Source organism: Corvus hawaiiensis, chromosome 24 (genome assembly GCF_020740725.1).
Source record: "Corvus hawaiiensis isolate bCorHaw1 chromosome 24, bCorHaw1.pri.cur, whole genome shotgun sequence".
Lineage (NCBI taxonomy): Eukaryota > Metazoa > Chordata > Aves > Passeriformes > Corvidae > Corvus > Corvus hawaiiensis.
In genome coordinates this window covers 10,698,349-10,715,082 of record NC_063236.1, presented here as the reverse complement: position 1 = coordinate 10,715,082, position 16,734 = coordinate 10,698,349, and the positions used below count along the sequence as shown (strand labels likewise).

Below are 16,734 nucleotides of genomic sequence, written 5' to 3'. Positions count from 1 at the left end.
TTGAAGAGAGATGCTGTTCCCATGCTTAACAGATGGGAAATGGGAACCCTGAAATGAGCAGAGACAGGAAATTTTGATCCATAATAAAAGAGACAGTGGAAGGATCAATAAACATTAACTCTGGAGTGTTTCCCAAACACATGTGAAAGGGCAGATCGCAAATTTCCCATTTAAATTGGATTTTGACACAAAGGTCAGCTTTCAAAATCACAGAAACTGATTTCTATAAACAAACAAGCAAACAAACCAAATCCTATTACCATCTATAAAAAATGTTTTCCTCCAAAATATAAAGACCCGGAGAGGCAAACATTTTAGCCAGTCTTTGTCAAATCTATGGTAAAAAACCAAGTAATTACATTTTTAATCCCAAATTTTAGAACATAAAGTAGTATTTCTTCTCCTATCAAGTTCTTTAGCATTGTGGAGCGACTCAGACAAGCCTTGTTAAATTATCACAGGGGGCTCAGCATTTATCATCTAAACAACACATTTTGCAAATAAGATGAGAGTAATATTTATTTGTGAGAAACACTCAAAACTTCAAACCCTTTCAAATTCAGAGCAGTTATAAAGTCTGATGATCCAAAAGTGTTTGTATTTTTTTTTCCTGGCTCGCCTGTCCATCTGTTTGGTGTCCTGTGGTGACAAGCAATATTAGAGGTTGTTGATCCGAGATAAAAGAATCCTGGTCTTAGAGGGGCTCATCCCTAGCTCCCACATCCCCCATACCCCGGAGTTTTCCAGGTGCTCTGTGTGCGCAGACTCCCACGGGCTGAAACAGCGCCGGTGGAACAGGGATGGAAAACTGTTCTGGAAACAAACCCCGCCAAGGGACTCTCAGCACCTGTCTCTCGCGGCTCTCTAACATGTGCTGTCCCTGACAAAGGGCGCTCGGACTCCGGCACGGGCCGGGCTCAGTGCCTGTGCTGTGTGCCCGTGCCAGGGGACCGCCACATCCCCGTGGTGGCCAGGCACAGCACGAGCCCCGGCCGCAACCCAGCCCGCCGTGAGGACAAAACGGGGACACCGCAACTGGGTGGCTTCGCAATTTCTCGTGATTAAGGCCATGTAGGTTAATCCGTGCTTCTGGTGGGGTGGTCCGCGCCTGCGGAGCAACGTGCAGAATCCAGACCACAACAAACTAAAGCACCCAACTTGGCCGGGAGCAGGGCCCGCTCCGCGCCCGGCACGGGCGGAGCGCTGGGCTGGCTCTGCAGGAGCGGCTGCCGCTTCCAGCAGGGCTGCGGGCGCCGGAGCCGGGCGGGGGGATGCGGCTGCCCCCGCCCCGCGGCCCGCACACGCGGCCCCGCCGCCGCCGCGCTGCCCGGCCGCGCCCGCTGCGCGCTCTGCCCCGCGCCCTGCCCCGCCGGCAGCCGCCGCCCCCCGGAGCCGCCCCGCGGGCACCGGACAGCCCCCCGGACAGCCCCCCGGACAGCCCCCCTGCCCTCCCCTCCCGCGGCGGGGCCGCGCCGAGCCGGGCCATGGAGCAGCACCTGCGGCGCCTGCGGCAGGAGCTGGTAAGGGCCGGGGGTCGGGGCAGCGCCCGGGCCGGTCCCGCGGGGCTGCGCGGCGGGCTCGCCTTGTGGGCACGGAGGGGAGGGCAGGGCCCGGCCGGGGCGCGGGGGTCCCGCCGCTCCCATCCCCGTGAGCGGGGGCAAATCCCGGCTGTGGGTCGGGGGTCCCGCCGCTCCCATCCCCGTGAGCGGGGGCAAATCCCGGCTGTGGGTCGGGGGTCCCGCCGCTCCCATCCCCGTGAGCGGGGGCAGGTCCCGGTCAGCGCTGGCCGCTCGGGGTCCGTCCGTCTGTCGGAGAGAAACCGCGGCGGGGGCGTGCGGGGGCTTTAGGGACAAGCTGCCAGCACAGGTCAGAAATCAGAGAAGCAGCCACAGAGATGGATAGGAACAACTTTCCGGGAATCAAAAGGCTGTGAAGGGAGCGCGTTGGCACCTCCGATACGCTGTGAAAATACTTCTTTAATAGGAAAGCCTTTGTCAGAAACGAGCGGTGTTTTCGCCCTCCTGCCGCTCCTGCTCAGGGGTAACCTCACTCCCGGAGCTTGCTGGGGCTTGTCCAGCAGCCCGAAGGTATTGCTGGTGCTCTGGGGCTGGCTGGGGTGGGTTGGGAGGAGGAACTGATACTTCCCAAAATAGGGTTCCAGCGGGTCTGGCTCGGAGTCTGCGTTATCCTGATAAATAGATAATGAGAACAAAAGGGGAAGACAAGGCAGAGCAAGAACGGGTGGGTGAAGTTTCTGAATGCAAGAAGCTCCCGGTTTGGACTGGAAAGGATGTAGATTTCAGCTGGGTTTTGTGCTCCTCGGAGTTCTGTACAGTGCCTGCATTGCAGGAAGCATTCCCTGTGGAACAACCCTAGTGAGTCCCTGCGGAGCAGGCGAAGTTCCAGCTGCGCCCAGGGCAGGACCAGGGCTGGAGAGCCCTGTGCTCCTCCAGATCCCAGTGTCTTGTGAAACACGGGCTGGGGCAGTGGCCTTTTACTCTCAATAAATGTGGCAGCAGTGACATTTAACCTGCTGGCGTTCCCAGTGTTTCCCCAGCAAACATAGGAGGTGAATGACAAACTAAAACAAAGGAAAATGGGAGTCACTGGTGTGCTGTACACCGGGTGTGATGAATGAAATGCAAACTGCAAACCAGGACGTACAGAATAATGGGAGAGCTCTTGAAAATCTGAGTGAGTTGGACGGTGAGATGGGAGAAGGAGTAACTTCCAGAAGAACATCCTAAGAATAAGGTTCCTAAATCAGTGTTTTGTCTTCTAACCAAATCGGTTTTGTTATCTGAGCAATATTTTTGTAGAGGAGCCTAAACACTGCACCTCTGAGTCTAAAACATGCCTGTTTTGCAGTGCAAAAAATAACTTCTGAAGAGTCAATATATTCAACAGAAAGGCAGATCCCTCACACAATGTGAAAGCCAGAAAAAAAATACTTTAAATGAGAAAATTCTGGCTTTGTTCAGCCTTTGCTATAGTGAAGGAATAGATTTTCATTGTAAAAATGCAACAGTTTTTATTATATTAATAAACCATGAGTTAGCCTGGCATAAATCTGTGTATATGCTTGGCTTAAAAAACTGGGAAGGGGCAGTTGTCATCTTCAGCTGGACGAGTTGTGACTTGACTGAGAGCAGCCTGGATCTCCATACATTTGGTTTTCACCAGTCACATTCGTTCCCCCTCCCACCGCCCAGTTTTTGTTACTCAAACTTAAAAACTTCCTTTCGCACGAGTTCCCCGGGGATCCGAGCGCAGTCGTGAGCGCGGCTGTGCGGGGACATCCACGGGGTGCAGCTGGAGAGAGCCTTGGGGTCACCTCCTTCAGCCTCCCTGCAGCCCGAGTGAGCTGCAGACTGGAGTGAAAGCAGGAGCTGTAGCAATTAAAGCATCCACCAGTGATATCCCGAGCAATAACAGCTTTTAGAAATCAATTCTGTCCTGATAGCCCGGAATTAAAATAGATTAATGTTTCTCTAAGGAGCAGCTCGCAGCTCGAGGGACAGCTGGGCCCGTCTGCACCGCGGGCAGCGGGAGCTCGCCTTTGGATGCGCCAGAGCCGGGCTCAGCGGGCAGGAGTGCTGGGAACGGCTTTGGCCGCGGGGAGCCGGCGAGTGGGGCAAAGGGGAGTCCGGCCCCGGGGCATCCCCGGGGATTTAGGAACACCCTGGGTTGTGCTGTGTCCAGGGAGCAGCTCTGTTGTGCAGGGAGGTTCTGCAGAACTTCCCTCTGTGAGGAGCCGGGCTTGCTGGGGCTGCCCAGTGCCACATGGCAAGGTTAGAGACGGTCCCGTTTGCAGAAGTGTAGTTTGTCTCAGTGCAAACAGCCTCTGTTTTGGTAAACCAGACTCTTGGCCAGTTTTGAGGAGGGGATTTTCTCAAAAAATAGTGGATGTTGGCACAGCTCCCAGTTCCCAGGGAAAGGTTATCTTCCTGTGCAATTCAATCCCCCACCAGTGAGATAGAAGGATTCCAGCTCTGGTTTTTCTTTCCCTTGCTTTGTTTATTAAAAACATATTTAAATGCTGATGTGCTTGGCTGGGGTGCTGGTGAGCCCCCACGTGTCACCTGTGCCCTGAGATCACAGAGGGCTGTGCCAGACAAGTCACCGAGGAGCAAGCTCCAGGCATGCTTACCCTGCTCTTCCCATTTCCTCTGGGAAAGCTCTGCCACGGCTCCCCAGGATGAATCTGACCCCTTTCAGTCAGTGCGAGAGAGCTCTCCTGTTCCAGTCGCATGTTTTCCATTGTAAGCTGATAGTTTCTGGCATGTGTGGTGTCCCTTTGATTGGAATCCATTCAGAAGCTTCCACATGCAAATGCTTCGCAGCCGGGAGAGCCTCAGCTGACACAGCCCTTCATCCCGGCCGGGTGGGATGGGGCAGCTCTGCTGGAGCGGGGATCCTCATCCCGGGCTGACAGCGGAGCCAGCGCCGACAAGCTGTGCCAGCTCTTTGCACCTCATCCCCGGGTGCAGGAAGTACTTTAAGACCTTGTTCTCCTCCGGGAAGCCCCTGGAGATTTATGGACACAGCATGGCTTGTGGGAATGTGCAGCGCTGGTTTGTAGGTCTGGTGATGGAATAAGCTGTGCTTCTGCACTCCTGTCATCTGTCCTTGCAGTGGCAGTTGTGAAATGTGCCCCAGAGCTTGGGAATCTGCCATTCACGCAATTAATCTCGATACTCAAAGCCCTTTTCACTGTATCGGCTGCGTTCAGAATCTGCAAGCATCGTCCTGAGGCACAGCAGAGTTGTGCCTGCTCCCCGAGTCGCAGAGCGTTATCTCAGCTGAAAGATCAGATTTAACAAGAATTGTCTTGCTGGGGCATTAGCAGAGAGGAGTTTCATTTCCGTGCCTCCCGCTGCACACGGCAGCGCCTCCCTGCACTCGCAGACACCAGCACAGTTTGCACTGACATGTCCCAGCCTCACACGTGTGCTCTGGGATGGGGCCCTGGAGCTCGTCTGCAGTTAGAATCGATCATTATTTTCTGCTGGGGAGTCCATGGGGCAGATTGCTCTGGCACGTTGGGTTTGTATGGCTGTAACGGGAGGGGGCACAGCCACGTTAGCTGTGGTTGGAACTTTACGTGTTTTGGTCTCTCAGATGAATCCAGGATATATCTGGGGTTTCTGTTGCTTTCTTCTAGGAGGAAAAGTATTTAAGTACTGTTTAAAAGAAACCTCACCACTCTGACTTGAACTTTTAATGTTCTCCCTGCACATTTGTCATAAATGCATTGAATTACTGAGTTTGATAGAGTCTGACTCCCTTCTTACATTAATTTATGTCCTGGTAGGCAATGTTTCTTGCTATGAATATCCTGCAGGAATAGAACATTCGGTCCGAGTGAAAAATACAGCCAATTATTTTTACTCTTTGTCTCACACCGGCTCCTATTCCGGTAACTGTGTCACGCTCCAAGACGATCTGCTGTGTTTTCATTCCTGCCCTCTCGGGAGGGGCAGCTCGGGTGGTTTGCAGTCTGAGCAGCACAAGACAGCCCTGAGGGTCCAGTGTCGCTGCTCCCAACTGCAGCAGGTGGGACAGGCGGCTCCATGTGTGTCTCTGCTGGTGAAGGGGTCCCTTTTTGGGTGACTTTGCCCCTGGCTGCTGGAGCAGTGCCAGGAGGTTGGGTGCTTGTCACAGGATCTCATTCCTTGGTGTTCCTGAGGGGAAGGTGCAAAGGAGTGACTTGACAGCAGATGTCCTGTCACGTATAACTGGGGAGAAAAAGCAGTCACATGCTTTGTCCTCTTGGTATTTCCAGAGCAGTCTCCTAGAGATGAGGATGGATTTTTTCAGACTCCCAGCTTCATGTATTCAGGAATTTTAAAGAGCAGATTCCCAGAGAAGCTGGTCTGGGCTGAAAACTGACATTTTAACCATCATCTGCAGTGGCTGGTGTGTCCATCGAGGCCTGTGGTCTCTCTTAGCTTTGGGTTGTGAGTAAAAGTCTGAAGATTAAAGTTATTTTTGGTCCATTTTTATCCCGGTTGAGGAGAATTGATTTTTCTGATTTGCTTTTAAACATAGGGAATGTGATTGGGAAGCACAGAACAATACTCTTGCAGTGGGAAGGAAGGTGGATAATGGAGTGATGTGAACCACGTCTTTCATGGTTAACATCTGTTCAGGATCTATTTAAACTGTTGTGAGGGGGAGTCTCTGGTTCAGTGTCAGCATCCTTCCTCTTTCAGAAAACTGAGCTCACGGTTAACATCCTCATGAACACCTAAAATACCCTGGGAAGATAAGAGGTAAAAGAGAGACTTGGAATTATTGTGATAAAATGCAAGGACTGAAAGACAACTGCAGGCCCTTGGCATCCTCCAGGGGAAGAAAAAGAAAGGTGGAACATGGAGCTGGAGAGCAGCTCTGTGTGAGCTGTGCAGCGAGGGCTGTGCAGCCACAACTGCAGCCTTGTTGGAGATTAATCCAGTTAGTGACCCGAAGGGAAACACAGAAACAATATGATCAGCTCAGCAGTTCTAAAATAATTTCAGTCTCTATTATGTCATCTGCTTTAAATACCAATTGTTTGTTGCTGGGTCTGTTGCCCATCAGAACTATTATCAAGAACTATTTGCCATTTGTTCTTTCCTGTCCTCTTAGCAATAACTTCCTCTCTTTGCATTTCTTTTACCTAAGAGCTGGACATCTGTCTTCCTCCTGGTTGTGACAAACACTCTCAGGGCTCTTCTTCCCAGCTCTGTGCTCAGCTGAAAGCCGGGGATGTTGCTGGGCTTTTCCTTTCCATCAGCATCACAAAGCTGCTGCGGCCCTGGGCAGGCAGATGTGTGGATGGGCTGGAATGCAGACAGCTGTGGCTCCAGGAGATTGATTGGAACTGGATTCTGAGAGCTCCGTGAAGGGGGATGTTAACAGAAAAACACCAGTTCCAGAGTGGCTGGTAAAAGTTACTTACTTACCTGGGAAGTGGGAAGTGACAAGGAAAATCTCCCTTACTTGTACACTTCAGGTATTTGAGGCTGAATTTGATGAAATGCCAGTAACTGCTGGAGGAGGTTCCTTGGGACGGGCTCTTCTCCTGCAGTGTTAGTCATTGGTGGGAGATCATTGATTACCAACTGTGTAAAGCAGTTGTTGGGTTATCCTTGGGGAGTGAGGAGATGGTGGAAGAGGTGGCTCCAGAGCAATTGGTGCCTTTGCTGCTCAGGATGGGACACTGCCAGTGCAAAAACCCCTCTGTATCTGAACTCTGGCAGGTTTTTGTTTGGTTCCCCCCCCTCCACGTTGAATATTCCATGATGATCATTTGAAAGTGGAATTTTGAATTTTGCACTTCAGTTTTCAGTGCTTGGGGTGTCTGTAGTTTCAATGAGCTTTGCTTTGGAGGAGCATTGAGGCTGAGCTGGCTGGGTCACACCTCCACAGGACTGAGCCAGGTAATACCTCAGTGCTGGAGAAAGGAACCTCTCCCATCACACACCAGTCCCGGGCACTGAAGGGGAGCACTCAGCCCTGTGAGCACTTGTCTTGCTTTAAAAGGCATGAGTTGGCTTGTGCAGAATTAGACATAAAAGTTTTCATGCCAATTTTTAGGGATTGCAAGAGTTTCAGGAATAATGAGATCCAATTTGAGGCATCTGATTTTTAACTGGTTTATAGAGATAGATTTGGGTATTTGCAAGTTGTCATGGTTCTAACAGGGCTTTTTTTGGAAGCAGAGAAGCCAAACAACCACTTACATTGAAGGGCAGAGTGTCTCAGATTAGACACCCTGGAAATGCTGATGTATTTGTGCACCTTGAGCAGGGAGCAGCAGGAGCCAGAGGGGAGGGCAGGCTCTGTGCAGAGCCGAGTCTGGCAGTGCTGCTGCCCCTGTGCTCTGCTCTGCAGCCCCACTGATCCCACAACAGGTTTGGGGTTTGCAGCTCACAGAGAGGCACAAGCCAGAGCCTCTCCTGGTGCCCAGCTTACATAACAGCACTTGCATAAGCCCCAGCGTGGTCAGGGTCTCTCTCCACACCACATTAAGGCTCTCTGGGGTTCTGTGTCACATTCACGCTCTGCTTGGAATTGACTTCAGTTCATCACAAATTCAAGTTCCTTCTACATGAAGTGTGTGACCAAGAGCCAGTGAGGCTACAAGGGCTGTCCCTTCAGCCTGGAGTTCCCACTGCCTGCAGTACAGCATCCATTTGATTTCCAGCCCAGTCTGCTGAATTATTTGCAGAATCCCTTTTTCTTCTCGCAGACCAGGTAGTTCAGTCCTGACCCTCTGCCAGGGAGGTGATCTCTCTTCTCTAGGACATTGTTCCTTTGCTGGAGAGTCTCAGAGAAGCCAGTCTGAACTTGGGAGAACTGAGGTCTTGGCAAGGAGGAGAGGCTGGCAGTTAGACACTGGGGGAGGTTTTTTTCCCTCCAGAATTTTCTTTCCAAGGTGAGTACTCTTAATTGCAGGTGGGTGGAATCCAAGCCCCGCAGGCCGTTTGGTCACCAGGCAGTGACTTCACTTTGGGCTGGGCTTCCCCCGCTCTCCAGCTCTGTAAAAGACTGAGCAGATACCATGAAGAGCAAAAGATAAAGCAGAGGGGGCTGATTTGCTTCATTTTTTAACTTGCACAACCCGAAACTACAGCAGCATTTGCCAGCAGAGTTAAAAGGCTCAGGATGCTGAAAACTCTGTTGGTGCTGGTGGGATTCACGTTTGCAGAGGGACACTGAGGCTGGAGGGTGGGATTCACCCTTCCTGAGGCAGGCCACTGGAGCAGGACAGAGGAGTCACAGCCCAGAGCCTCCTCTCCTGCCCCTGTGCTGCGAGGGAGGCTGAGCCCAGGCATCCACATCTCAGTCATTCACAGGAGAGGGTTTCCACAGAGGAAGACATCCCCGCTTCTTTTCCAGCAGCTCAGGCTCCCCAGTCTGGTGCTGGCACCGGGTTTGGCAGCCCCAGCTCCTTTGTTCAGAAGGAAAAGTGCTGGGTTTGGAAGCGTCGGGGCTCAGGTGTGTTCCTGCCGGGGGCGGCTGGATCTGGCTGTGAGGAGCGAGCCCAGCGCTGCCCAACGCTGCCGAGGAAGGGTCAGTGCTCCCGAGATGTGCCTGGCTGAGCCCGGCAGGGCTGCCCCGTCCCAGGGCAGGTAATTGAGGCCGTGGAGGGAACGGAGCTGCCCAGCAGATGCCGAGGGCTCCAGGAGCCCAGTCCCGGGGCAGGACCCCGTCACTCCCCACGGCGCGATTACTGCGCCTGGGGATTTGGTGGGAAGTGGCCAATGAGGGGCCAGGCTGGCTCCAAATCCAGCTTTTTCCAAAGCCCCAGATCAAACAGACTGCCATTAATAAGGCAAGAAAGGTTAGGACGAGCAGCATTACAGCAGATCTGGAGAGGTAAGGTGATAGTTCTGTCTGAGGCTGGCAGAGCATCTGGCCCCAGCTTGGTGTGGGAACCAGGAGTTCGGTGAGGCTGGAATTGGGACGTTGTTTGCACGTCTGCAGCAGGAGTTTATTTGCTGATGTTAAAAAATGCCATCGCTGGAGGCTCTGGGTGGTGGAATCAGGAAGCTGAGCACAGATTTTCTGTATCTTTGTAGCTGTGTGCTCATTCCAGATGATAAACAACTTTCTTGAGAGAAAAGCCCTGAAAAATGACCATAACTTGCTGGTGAGTTTAGTTTTAGGTTCTGGGGTTTGAAGTGGGGATTTGTGGTCAGAAACTGTTGAGCAGTTTCCACTTACAGAGCTGGATTGTTACAATTTTCTGATGGCTGCTCTTTCTCGCTGCTCAGCCCCACGTACAGAGATGGAAATAGAGCAAGTAATTGAACTAGCTTGGTTAAAATGAAGGAGAGGTAGAAAATAAACCTTGGTAATGTAAAGCTGAACATAAAAAAAGAAAAAGCTGGCCTTTTTCACCCTAATCTTGAGATCTGTTGCTGTACAAAAAATGGTGGTGAGCCTTTTAACCTGTTTGTGACAGCGTAGGCTGGCTGAAGCTTCCTTTGACAGGGGTAATCTCTTCTGCAAACCACCTCACAGCAGTGGGACATGCCCTCACCTCCAGCCCTGCCAGCCCCTGCTGTTCCTCCCCTCTCCTGCCCCTTCCCCACTCCCCCTCCCTGCTAAAAAAGAGTAAGTGGCAGCTGTTGGAAAGTGGAGCCCGTTTGCTTTATGGTGCTGCTTTGGGAATATGATCAGATCCTGCATGAGAGAGAGAAAGCAACAGAGCGAAAGAGAAGGGGGGGAGTTGGGAAGCTCTGGAGAATAAGTTGCTTATTTTAAGTCTGGTATAGAAAGTTGAATCTTTGTAGTGAGGTTCAGGGATGAAGCAGAACTGCTACTAAAGATTGTAGCCTGGGAATCAAAGAATTCCCGATTGAATGTCAGTAATCCTAGAGTTTGTTGGTTGTTCTGTACAAAATTTCCAATGCATTGAAATGTCTTTGATTGTCCTCTAGTGAGAGGTGCCTGCACTGAGGGCCTTGAGAGCTGAAGATGTGTTATGGAGTAACAACAATTCTTCTTGGGGTTTATTTTTAATCTACTTCAGCATTTCAGGTAAGGAAGCAAGGCTCTCCCTGGAAGGCACCTCTGTTCAGTGTTCTGGCTCCTGATTTCAGCTGGTGACAGGGCACAAAAGACAAAAAGGCACAGGAATATTCTAAAACTGGCAGCAGCCAAAACCATTCATAATTCTACACCTTGGGCTTCTGCCAAGCAATTAAAGGAAACTCAAACTCTTTATTTTTGTTGTCAGGTCAAACAAACCACTTCTGTCAGCTCCTCTTATTCCTAGAGGGACACTCCTAGAAAAATCTAAGGAAAACCTGAGTGCCGTTGGCTGAAATGGATGTGGTGCAGGTGGGATGCATGGCAGATGCAGTCAGGAGGGAGGGGGATGTCTCAGGGAGCTGCTCAGCCCCGCTCTGCTGCCCTGTGCTCGCTGTCCTGCTCCATGCTGGGGACACTGACCCGCCTGTGCTCTTCCCTCCGCAGCTCTCCATGAAGGAGGTGGGCGACGGGCTGCACGAGCAGATGAACTGCATGATGGGCGCCCTGCAGGAGCTGAAGCTGCTCCAGGTGCAGACAGCCCTGGAGCACTTGGACATCTCGGGGCGCCGGAGCCCCGCGGAGCAGCGCCGGTGCTGCCGGAGCAGCGGGGCCGGGCAGGACATGCAGCTGGGGCAGGCACAGGGACATTGCCCCCCGGCCCTGGCGTGTCCTGTGCCACGGCCAGCGGGTTTGTCCCATCCCACTGCATTCCCAGAGAGTGACCACCCTCGAGACACCCCCTCCTCCTCCCAGAGCCTCTGCGGGGAGGACCTTTGTCCCCCAAAAGGACCTTCCTCCGTGTCCAGCAGAGTGGAGCACGTCCGGCCGCGGACATTCGAGTCCAGCAGCCAGGGCACAGCTGGGGGGTGGCTGCTGTGCCAGGAGTGCCCGGGGTGTGATGACGGCCACGACTGGACATCGTCCCTGATGTCCCAGAGCAGGAACCGGCAGCCGCTGGTCCTGGGGGACAACATCTTTGCAGACTTGGTGGGGAACTGGCTGGACCTGCCCGAGCTGGATAAGAAAGGGGAGAAGAGCGAGGCGTCCCTGTCCATGAGCAAATCCCAGGAGCTCTGCAGGAAGTTCTCCCTCACAGCCAACATCTTCAAGAAGTTCCTGAGGAGCGTCCGGCCGGACCGAGACAGGCTGCTCAAGGAGAAACCTTGCTGGCTTCCTCCTGAGGACAAACGGCCCGAGATTTCCAAGAGGTCCAAAAAGATCAACAAACTCAAGGGGACATTTTACTTCCCCCTTCATGGGAACCTGCAGAACCATCACAGCAAAGCAGAGAGGTGCCCCAGGGCAGAAAGCTGTAGTGAGCACCCCAAAATCGGCACCAAGAAAGTCCACGATTCCAGAGACTACAGCCAGGCGGGGTTTGACATCAACACGGCCGTGTGGGTCTGAGCCTGTCCTCTGCTCTGCCCAGCGTTTCCACACCCACCAGCAGCTGGAGGCCACACTCACCTTTTTGGGAGACTCCTGATCTCTCCACAGGGACAGGAGAGGAGTCCTGCAGAACACGCTGCAGGCTTCACTCTCCTGCACATGGAATTTTCTGGAGAACTACGGCTTCGGGGACTGCCTGAGCAGCAGCTGACACAGCCCCACGTGGGGAGACCTTTGGGGACCGGTATTTGCAAAAATAATCCGAATCTTTAGCAGCTCTAGGATGAGTGGTGCCACAGGTGAGCAGCTCCTGGTGCCAGGCCCATTCCATCATCTCCAGTTCCATGGCTGCAGCACAAAACCCACGCTGTGCATGTGTGTGTATGAGTGTGCAGATATATATAGAGAGAGAGTTGTTTTAAAAAAATCTATTCCTGCTTGTGTGCACTTGAAACTGGGTTATACACCAGGCATCCCAAGCCTTGTACCTGAAGCACTTGTTATTTAAGTGGAAAGAAATGTTTGAATTTATAAGACTTGAACAATTGCTGAGTGGGGGGCAAACCCCCAACTTTGGGGGGGTCTCCCCTTAAACTGCATCCCTGGTGCCCTCCCAGCAGCTCTCCCTCCCCTGCCAGTTAAACCAGTGGGGCACAAGGCTTCTTGCAGGGGGTTTGTGACCTGGGGGTCTCGGTGGGTTTGCCCCTCTCGCCTCCCCTTGTCCCTACAGATCGCTCCAGATAAATCACTGCAGAAGTTTATTGTTGGGTTTTCACCCAGATGCAAAGTTCCATCCCCTGTTTATTGTTGTGTTCCCTGTTGCTGTTGTGTACAAACCTCCTCTTGACAGAACCAAGTTCTTCAGTGTCCAACTCTCCAAGAGTTTCCAATAAAGTGGAATCGGTCTCATCTCTGCTGTGGAACACCCTCGGTCTCTTCTCTCACTCCGGGGTTTTCCCTGGCTGTTCCCAGCTGGGACCGGGGAGTTTGGGGAGCAGCCAGGAGAGTTTCCATTCAGGGAGAGGTTGTAAATCACGGCAGAGCTCCCTGCCAGGGTGCCAGCACTGCTCCAGAGGCACATCCCCTGCAGCCCCTGCACAGCCCCGAGAGCCTGCAGGGCTTCTGCAGCTTCCACACCCGTCCTGCCTGCCCCAGCACCAGGAGAGGCAGAGGGACAAAGGTTCGGGGCAGAAACTGCTGCCAAGGAAGAGCCCCAGAGCCACACGGTCCCTGGTTTGAGGAGGGGAACAGGGCCGGGGGTCCTACCACAGCTGCAGGGAGCACAGAGCTGGTGAGGGCACTGCAGCCCCCATTCCCATCAGCCAGGAGCCCCAGCAGATGCTCCATGTGCGCAGCAGGGTTGTGTTCCAAAAACCTGTTCCACTCACTCCGAGTTTAGGAAGGGTTTATGTGCGAGCAGGGGGATTATTTGTTTCAAAGACACAACTCTATTCCTGTTGTAACTTCCCAAGGCAGAGAGGCCAGTGGGGCAGAGGCACGGAGGGAGAATTCTTCTTCTTTGCAAATTAAATATAGGCACAAGGCAGGCCCTGTTTGTGCCCATACAAGGAGAGGAGCGGGGCAGCACCCGAGCGCTGTGCTCAGCACTTCTGCAGGAACCTGAGCAGGCTTTTGTCTTTCCTCCTCGTGGGCTTTTGGGCTGGTTGTTCCCCCTTCCTAATTTCTCTCAATGCTGAAAAGCTGCTTGTAAAGCATTTTGTTTTCCTCCTCTTTTATCTGTAGTTCATCCTGTTTGTTACCTCCCTGCTCCTTTCCAGAGCAAAGGGGAGGAGATTTCCCAAGAGAGGAACAGCTTTTCCCGCACCTGCCTCAGTCCCCAGAGAGTGTGGCCCCAGCCCTGGGCTTCCCTGCAGCCCAGGCACAACCTGGGGGTCCCAGCCCGGAGCCCTGGGGCACCCCCATCCCAGATGTGCCCCATTGGCACCAAGGGCTGAGTCCCACGGGGAGAGGAGCACTGTGCTGGATGGGGATTTACTCAGCAGAGCTGAGCACTCCCACCTGGGCCTTTGTGAGCTCGTCCCTGGCACTGCCCTCAGGTGTGATGGGCAGTCGTGGGGCCAGGCTGAGCATGGCACGGCCACGGTGACATTTGGGATGGCAGGTGAGGGACACATTTCTGCAGGTGGCTGCCTCTGCAAGGCCTTGTGTTACCCAGGACACAGGATGTGTGTGCAGGACAGGGAAATGTGCAGCCCAGAATGCACACGGGGAACCTTCTCCATGGGAAAAGACGTTCTCCAGGACCGCCCCACGTTCCCTCCGGCCGGTGCCAGCCCGGTCCAGCCGCAGCCCAGGGCTCTGGGAACGCGGCCCCGCTCTGGCAGCTCCTGTCTCTCCTGAGTGCTGACCCCAGCAGAGTCAGCCGTTCCCCAGCGCTGGAGGCTCCTCAGGAGCCACGGGAAGTTTCTCGGGAGGAGCAGCACTTGTGGCCCCCCGACAGCTGCCCCCGGAGCTGTGCCAGGAGCAGCTCAGATCAGCTGCTGCCCGGCCTTTCTGTCCCTGCTCCAGGGAGAGCCCATTGTTCCTACTTCCACGTGGAAAAGGCAGTTCTTGGCCCCAGCTGCCTCCCACGTGTTCCTTTCCCACCCAAAAGGCTCCTGCTCCAGCCAGCACTGCCCAGGCCACCTCCCTGGGAGCAGGGACAGAGCCGGGGAGCTGCTGGCACCCCACAGCCGCTGCTCCTCCCTCCCCTCGGCTCTAGGGACAAAGGAGGAGCACCTGAGGACAGGGGGTGTGGGGGTTCCTTAATTTGTTCCTTTTCCAAAGGATCAGATGCCCACCGGGACACTTTGCATGGACAGCTGACCAAATGACCAACGTGGTTTCAAATGTGTTGTGTTCTCTCTGCCTGTTAAGTGTATCTTCAAAGGATGTTTTGCATTAAAATAGGATTTTCCAGGGTGTTTGCAGTGACTAATCCAGTGTGGTCTAGGCTTCAAACACTTGGGAATAGCGAGTAAATGTAGCTGCGTCTCAAGGTTCTTAAGAGAAAAAATATTTAATAAATATTCTTTATAGACATTCAAATAATAAATAATATCACCCAAGCCAGACATCCTCCCTAATTTAGTCTCCAGAGCAGGATCTGCTAATAGATCAGAGTTGGATTTGTGAATTACCATTTCACTTCTCCAGGGACTTTTCCTGAAATTATAATGGCTTCTGCTCCTCTTTTTTTTCATGAAACTGCCACAAAATTGTGCTCCATTATTGAGTATGAAACCCACCTAATTAGCACAATGACAGTGTCTAATGAGGCCCTGGCTGCGTTCTGCATGGCTGATAGGAGTGGCTAATCCCAGACATGGGACAGTAATTACAGGAGTAGGTTCCCCATGAAGCTGCCTGGGAAGGCAGCGATGGCAGAGGCAGCCTGGGCATTCGGGTTTATTGGGAATCTCTGTCCAGCCTCGTCCAAGGGCCGAATGAGCAGCACATCCCAGAGCTTCCAAAGCCCAGGCACCCAGCACTGCAGCTCCACATCCCTGGGATGGATGAGCGCTGGGTCTGGCCCATATGGCTTAATGGAAAGAGAGGATTTAGCTCTTAACATTAATCGAGTGCTTTTCCAGGAGCTGCTCTGCTCGGCCGCCCTGGGCTTTCCCTGCCCGGTGCCCACACCCTGCTCTCTCGGCCAGATGGCCTCCAGAAGGCTCCCAAATGTGCTTGTAATTAAAAAGCCTTTATTTTCAAAACCATTGCACAGCTTATTCTTCTGACAATGAGATGGGGCTTCTTAGGCTACTGCGGGGCAAGAGGAGAGGAAAACACGGCTGGCTGCCCTTGGGAGTGTTTCCCTTTGCCACTGACACGCATTCTATTTACTGTTTGTGGAGTGGCAGGACAAGGGGCAGTGGCTTTAGACTGGAAGAGAGTTGCATTAGATGGGATATTGGGAAGGAATTGTTCCCTGTGAGGGTGGGCAGGCCCTGGCACAGGGTGCACAGAGAAGCTGTGGCTGCCCCTGGATCCCTGGCAGTGTCCAAGGCCAGGCTGGAGCAGCCTGGGACAGTGGAAGGTGTCCCAGAGGGTGTCCCAGGGGTTGCAATTAGATGATCTTTAAGGTCCCTGCCAACCCACACCCTTCTGGGGTTCTGTGATTTACCCGCTGGAACTGGGGGTCCCTGTGCCCTGCAAACCTGCACGGCTGCTGTGTGCCCAGCTGACCTGAGAGGCTTTCTGAGGGCACACTGAGCAAATACAGTTCCCCTCCATTCCCCTTGTAGAGTCCAGCAGGAAAGGAACCAATCGCTATGTCCTGGCTGCACTCAGATCCATCTGAGTCCAAATCCAGCACTGGTTTATTCCCTCCAGCACATTCCCCATCACCTTCATCGTCATATTCATCATCATCAGAATCCCTTCTTCAAGCAGCGCTTCCACAGCACGGCCGGTGTGGCCCTGCAGGAGGAGGCTGGGGTTTATTTCTCCTCCCTTTTGTTCAAGTTCATTTGTATCCACGTGGCATTTCTAATCAAGGACTCGCACCCCTTCCAGCTGGCAGGCAATCTCCTGTGCCGCTCTTAGAGCACAAATAAAAAGGAGTTTACTGCAACAATTTGCCTCTGCGAGGCTGAGCTGTGGCAGCTTTGGGGACCCCCAGCACCCCCTGGTTTGGCTCTGCCCAGCCAGACTGGGCTGATCTCTCCGGGCTCCTCGTGGCCTTCCTGCAGCTGCAGGGGTCATTCCTGGCCAGGACCAGCGACTCCTCATCTGTGGTTTTTTGGGAGCATTTCCTGCAATAACGCTCCTAGCAAAGCCTCTGAGCTGGCTCAGATTTCCCAGCTTTCACTGGAC

At 53.3% G+C, this 16,734-nt stretch overlaps 1 protein-coding gene across 6 annotated transcripts; it reads left to right on the top strand.

The window, feature by feature from the left end:
- Nucleotides 1-1,413: 1,413 nt before the first annotated feature.
- On the top strand, nucleotides 1,414-12,825 carry INKA2 (inka box actin regulator 2). Of its 6 annotated transcripts, none has more exons than XM_048328264.1 (3): nucleotides 1,476-1,520; nucleotides 10,733-10,836; nucleotides 10,972-12,825. In XM_048328264.1, the coding sequence occupies exons 2-3, from the start codon at nucleotides 10,822-10,824 to the stop codon at nucleotides 11,932-11,934; spliced, it is 978 nt and encodes a 325-aa protein (XP_048184221.1). In that variant the 5' UTR covers nucleotides 1,476-1,520; nucleotides 10,733-10,821; the 3' UTR covers nucleotides 11,935-12,825. The 6 variants fall into 6 exon arrangements, with proteins under 6 accessions (XP_048184217.1, XP_048184221.1, XP_048184218.1 ...); XM_048328261.1 differs by lacking the exon at nucleotides 1,476-1,520 and adding an exon at nucleotides 5,807-9,366; XM_048328262.1 differs by lacking the exon at nucleotides 1,476-1,520 and adding an exon at nucleotides 9,376-9,640.
- The last annotated feature ends 3,909 nt before the right edge of the window (nucleotides 12,826-16,734 follow it).

What these genes read in the sequence shown, in the direction of transcription:
- INKA2 (XM_048328259.1), top strand. Translation starts at nt 9,587, where the DNA reads ATGATAAACAACTTTCTTGAGAGAAAAGCCCTGAAAAATGACCATAAC. An exon ending in AAAATGACCATAACTTGCTG is followed by an intron (nt 9,641 to 10,971) that starts GTGAGTTTAGTT and finishes TTCCCTCCGCAG; the next exon opens with CTCTCCATGAAGGAGGTGGG.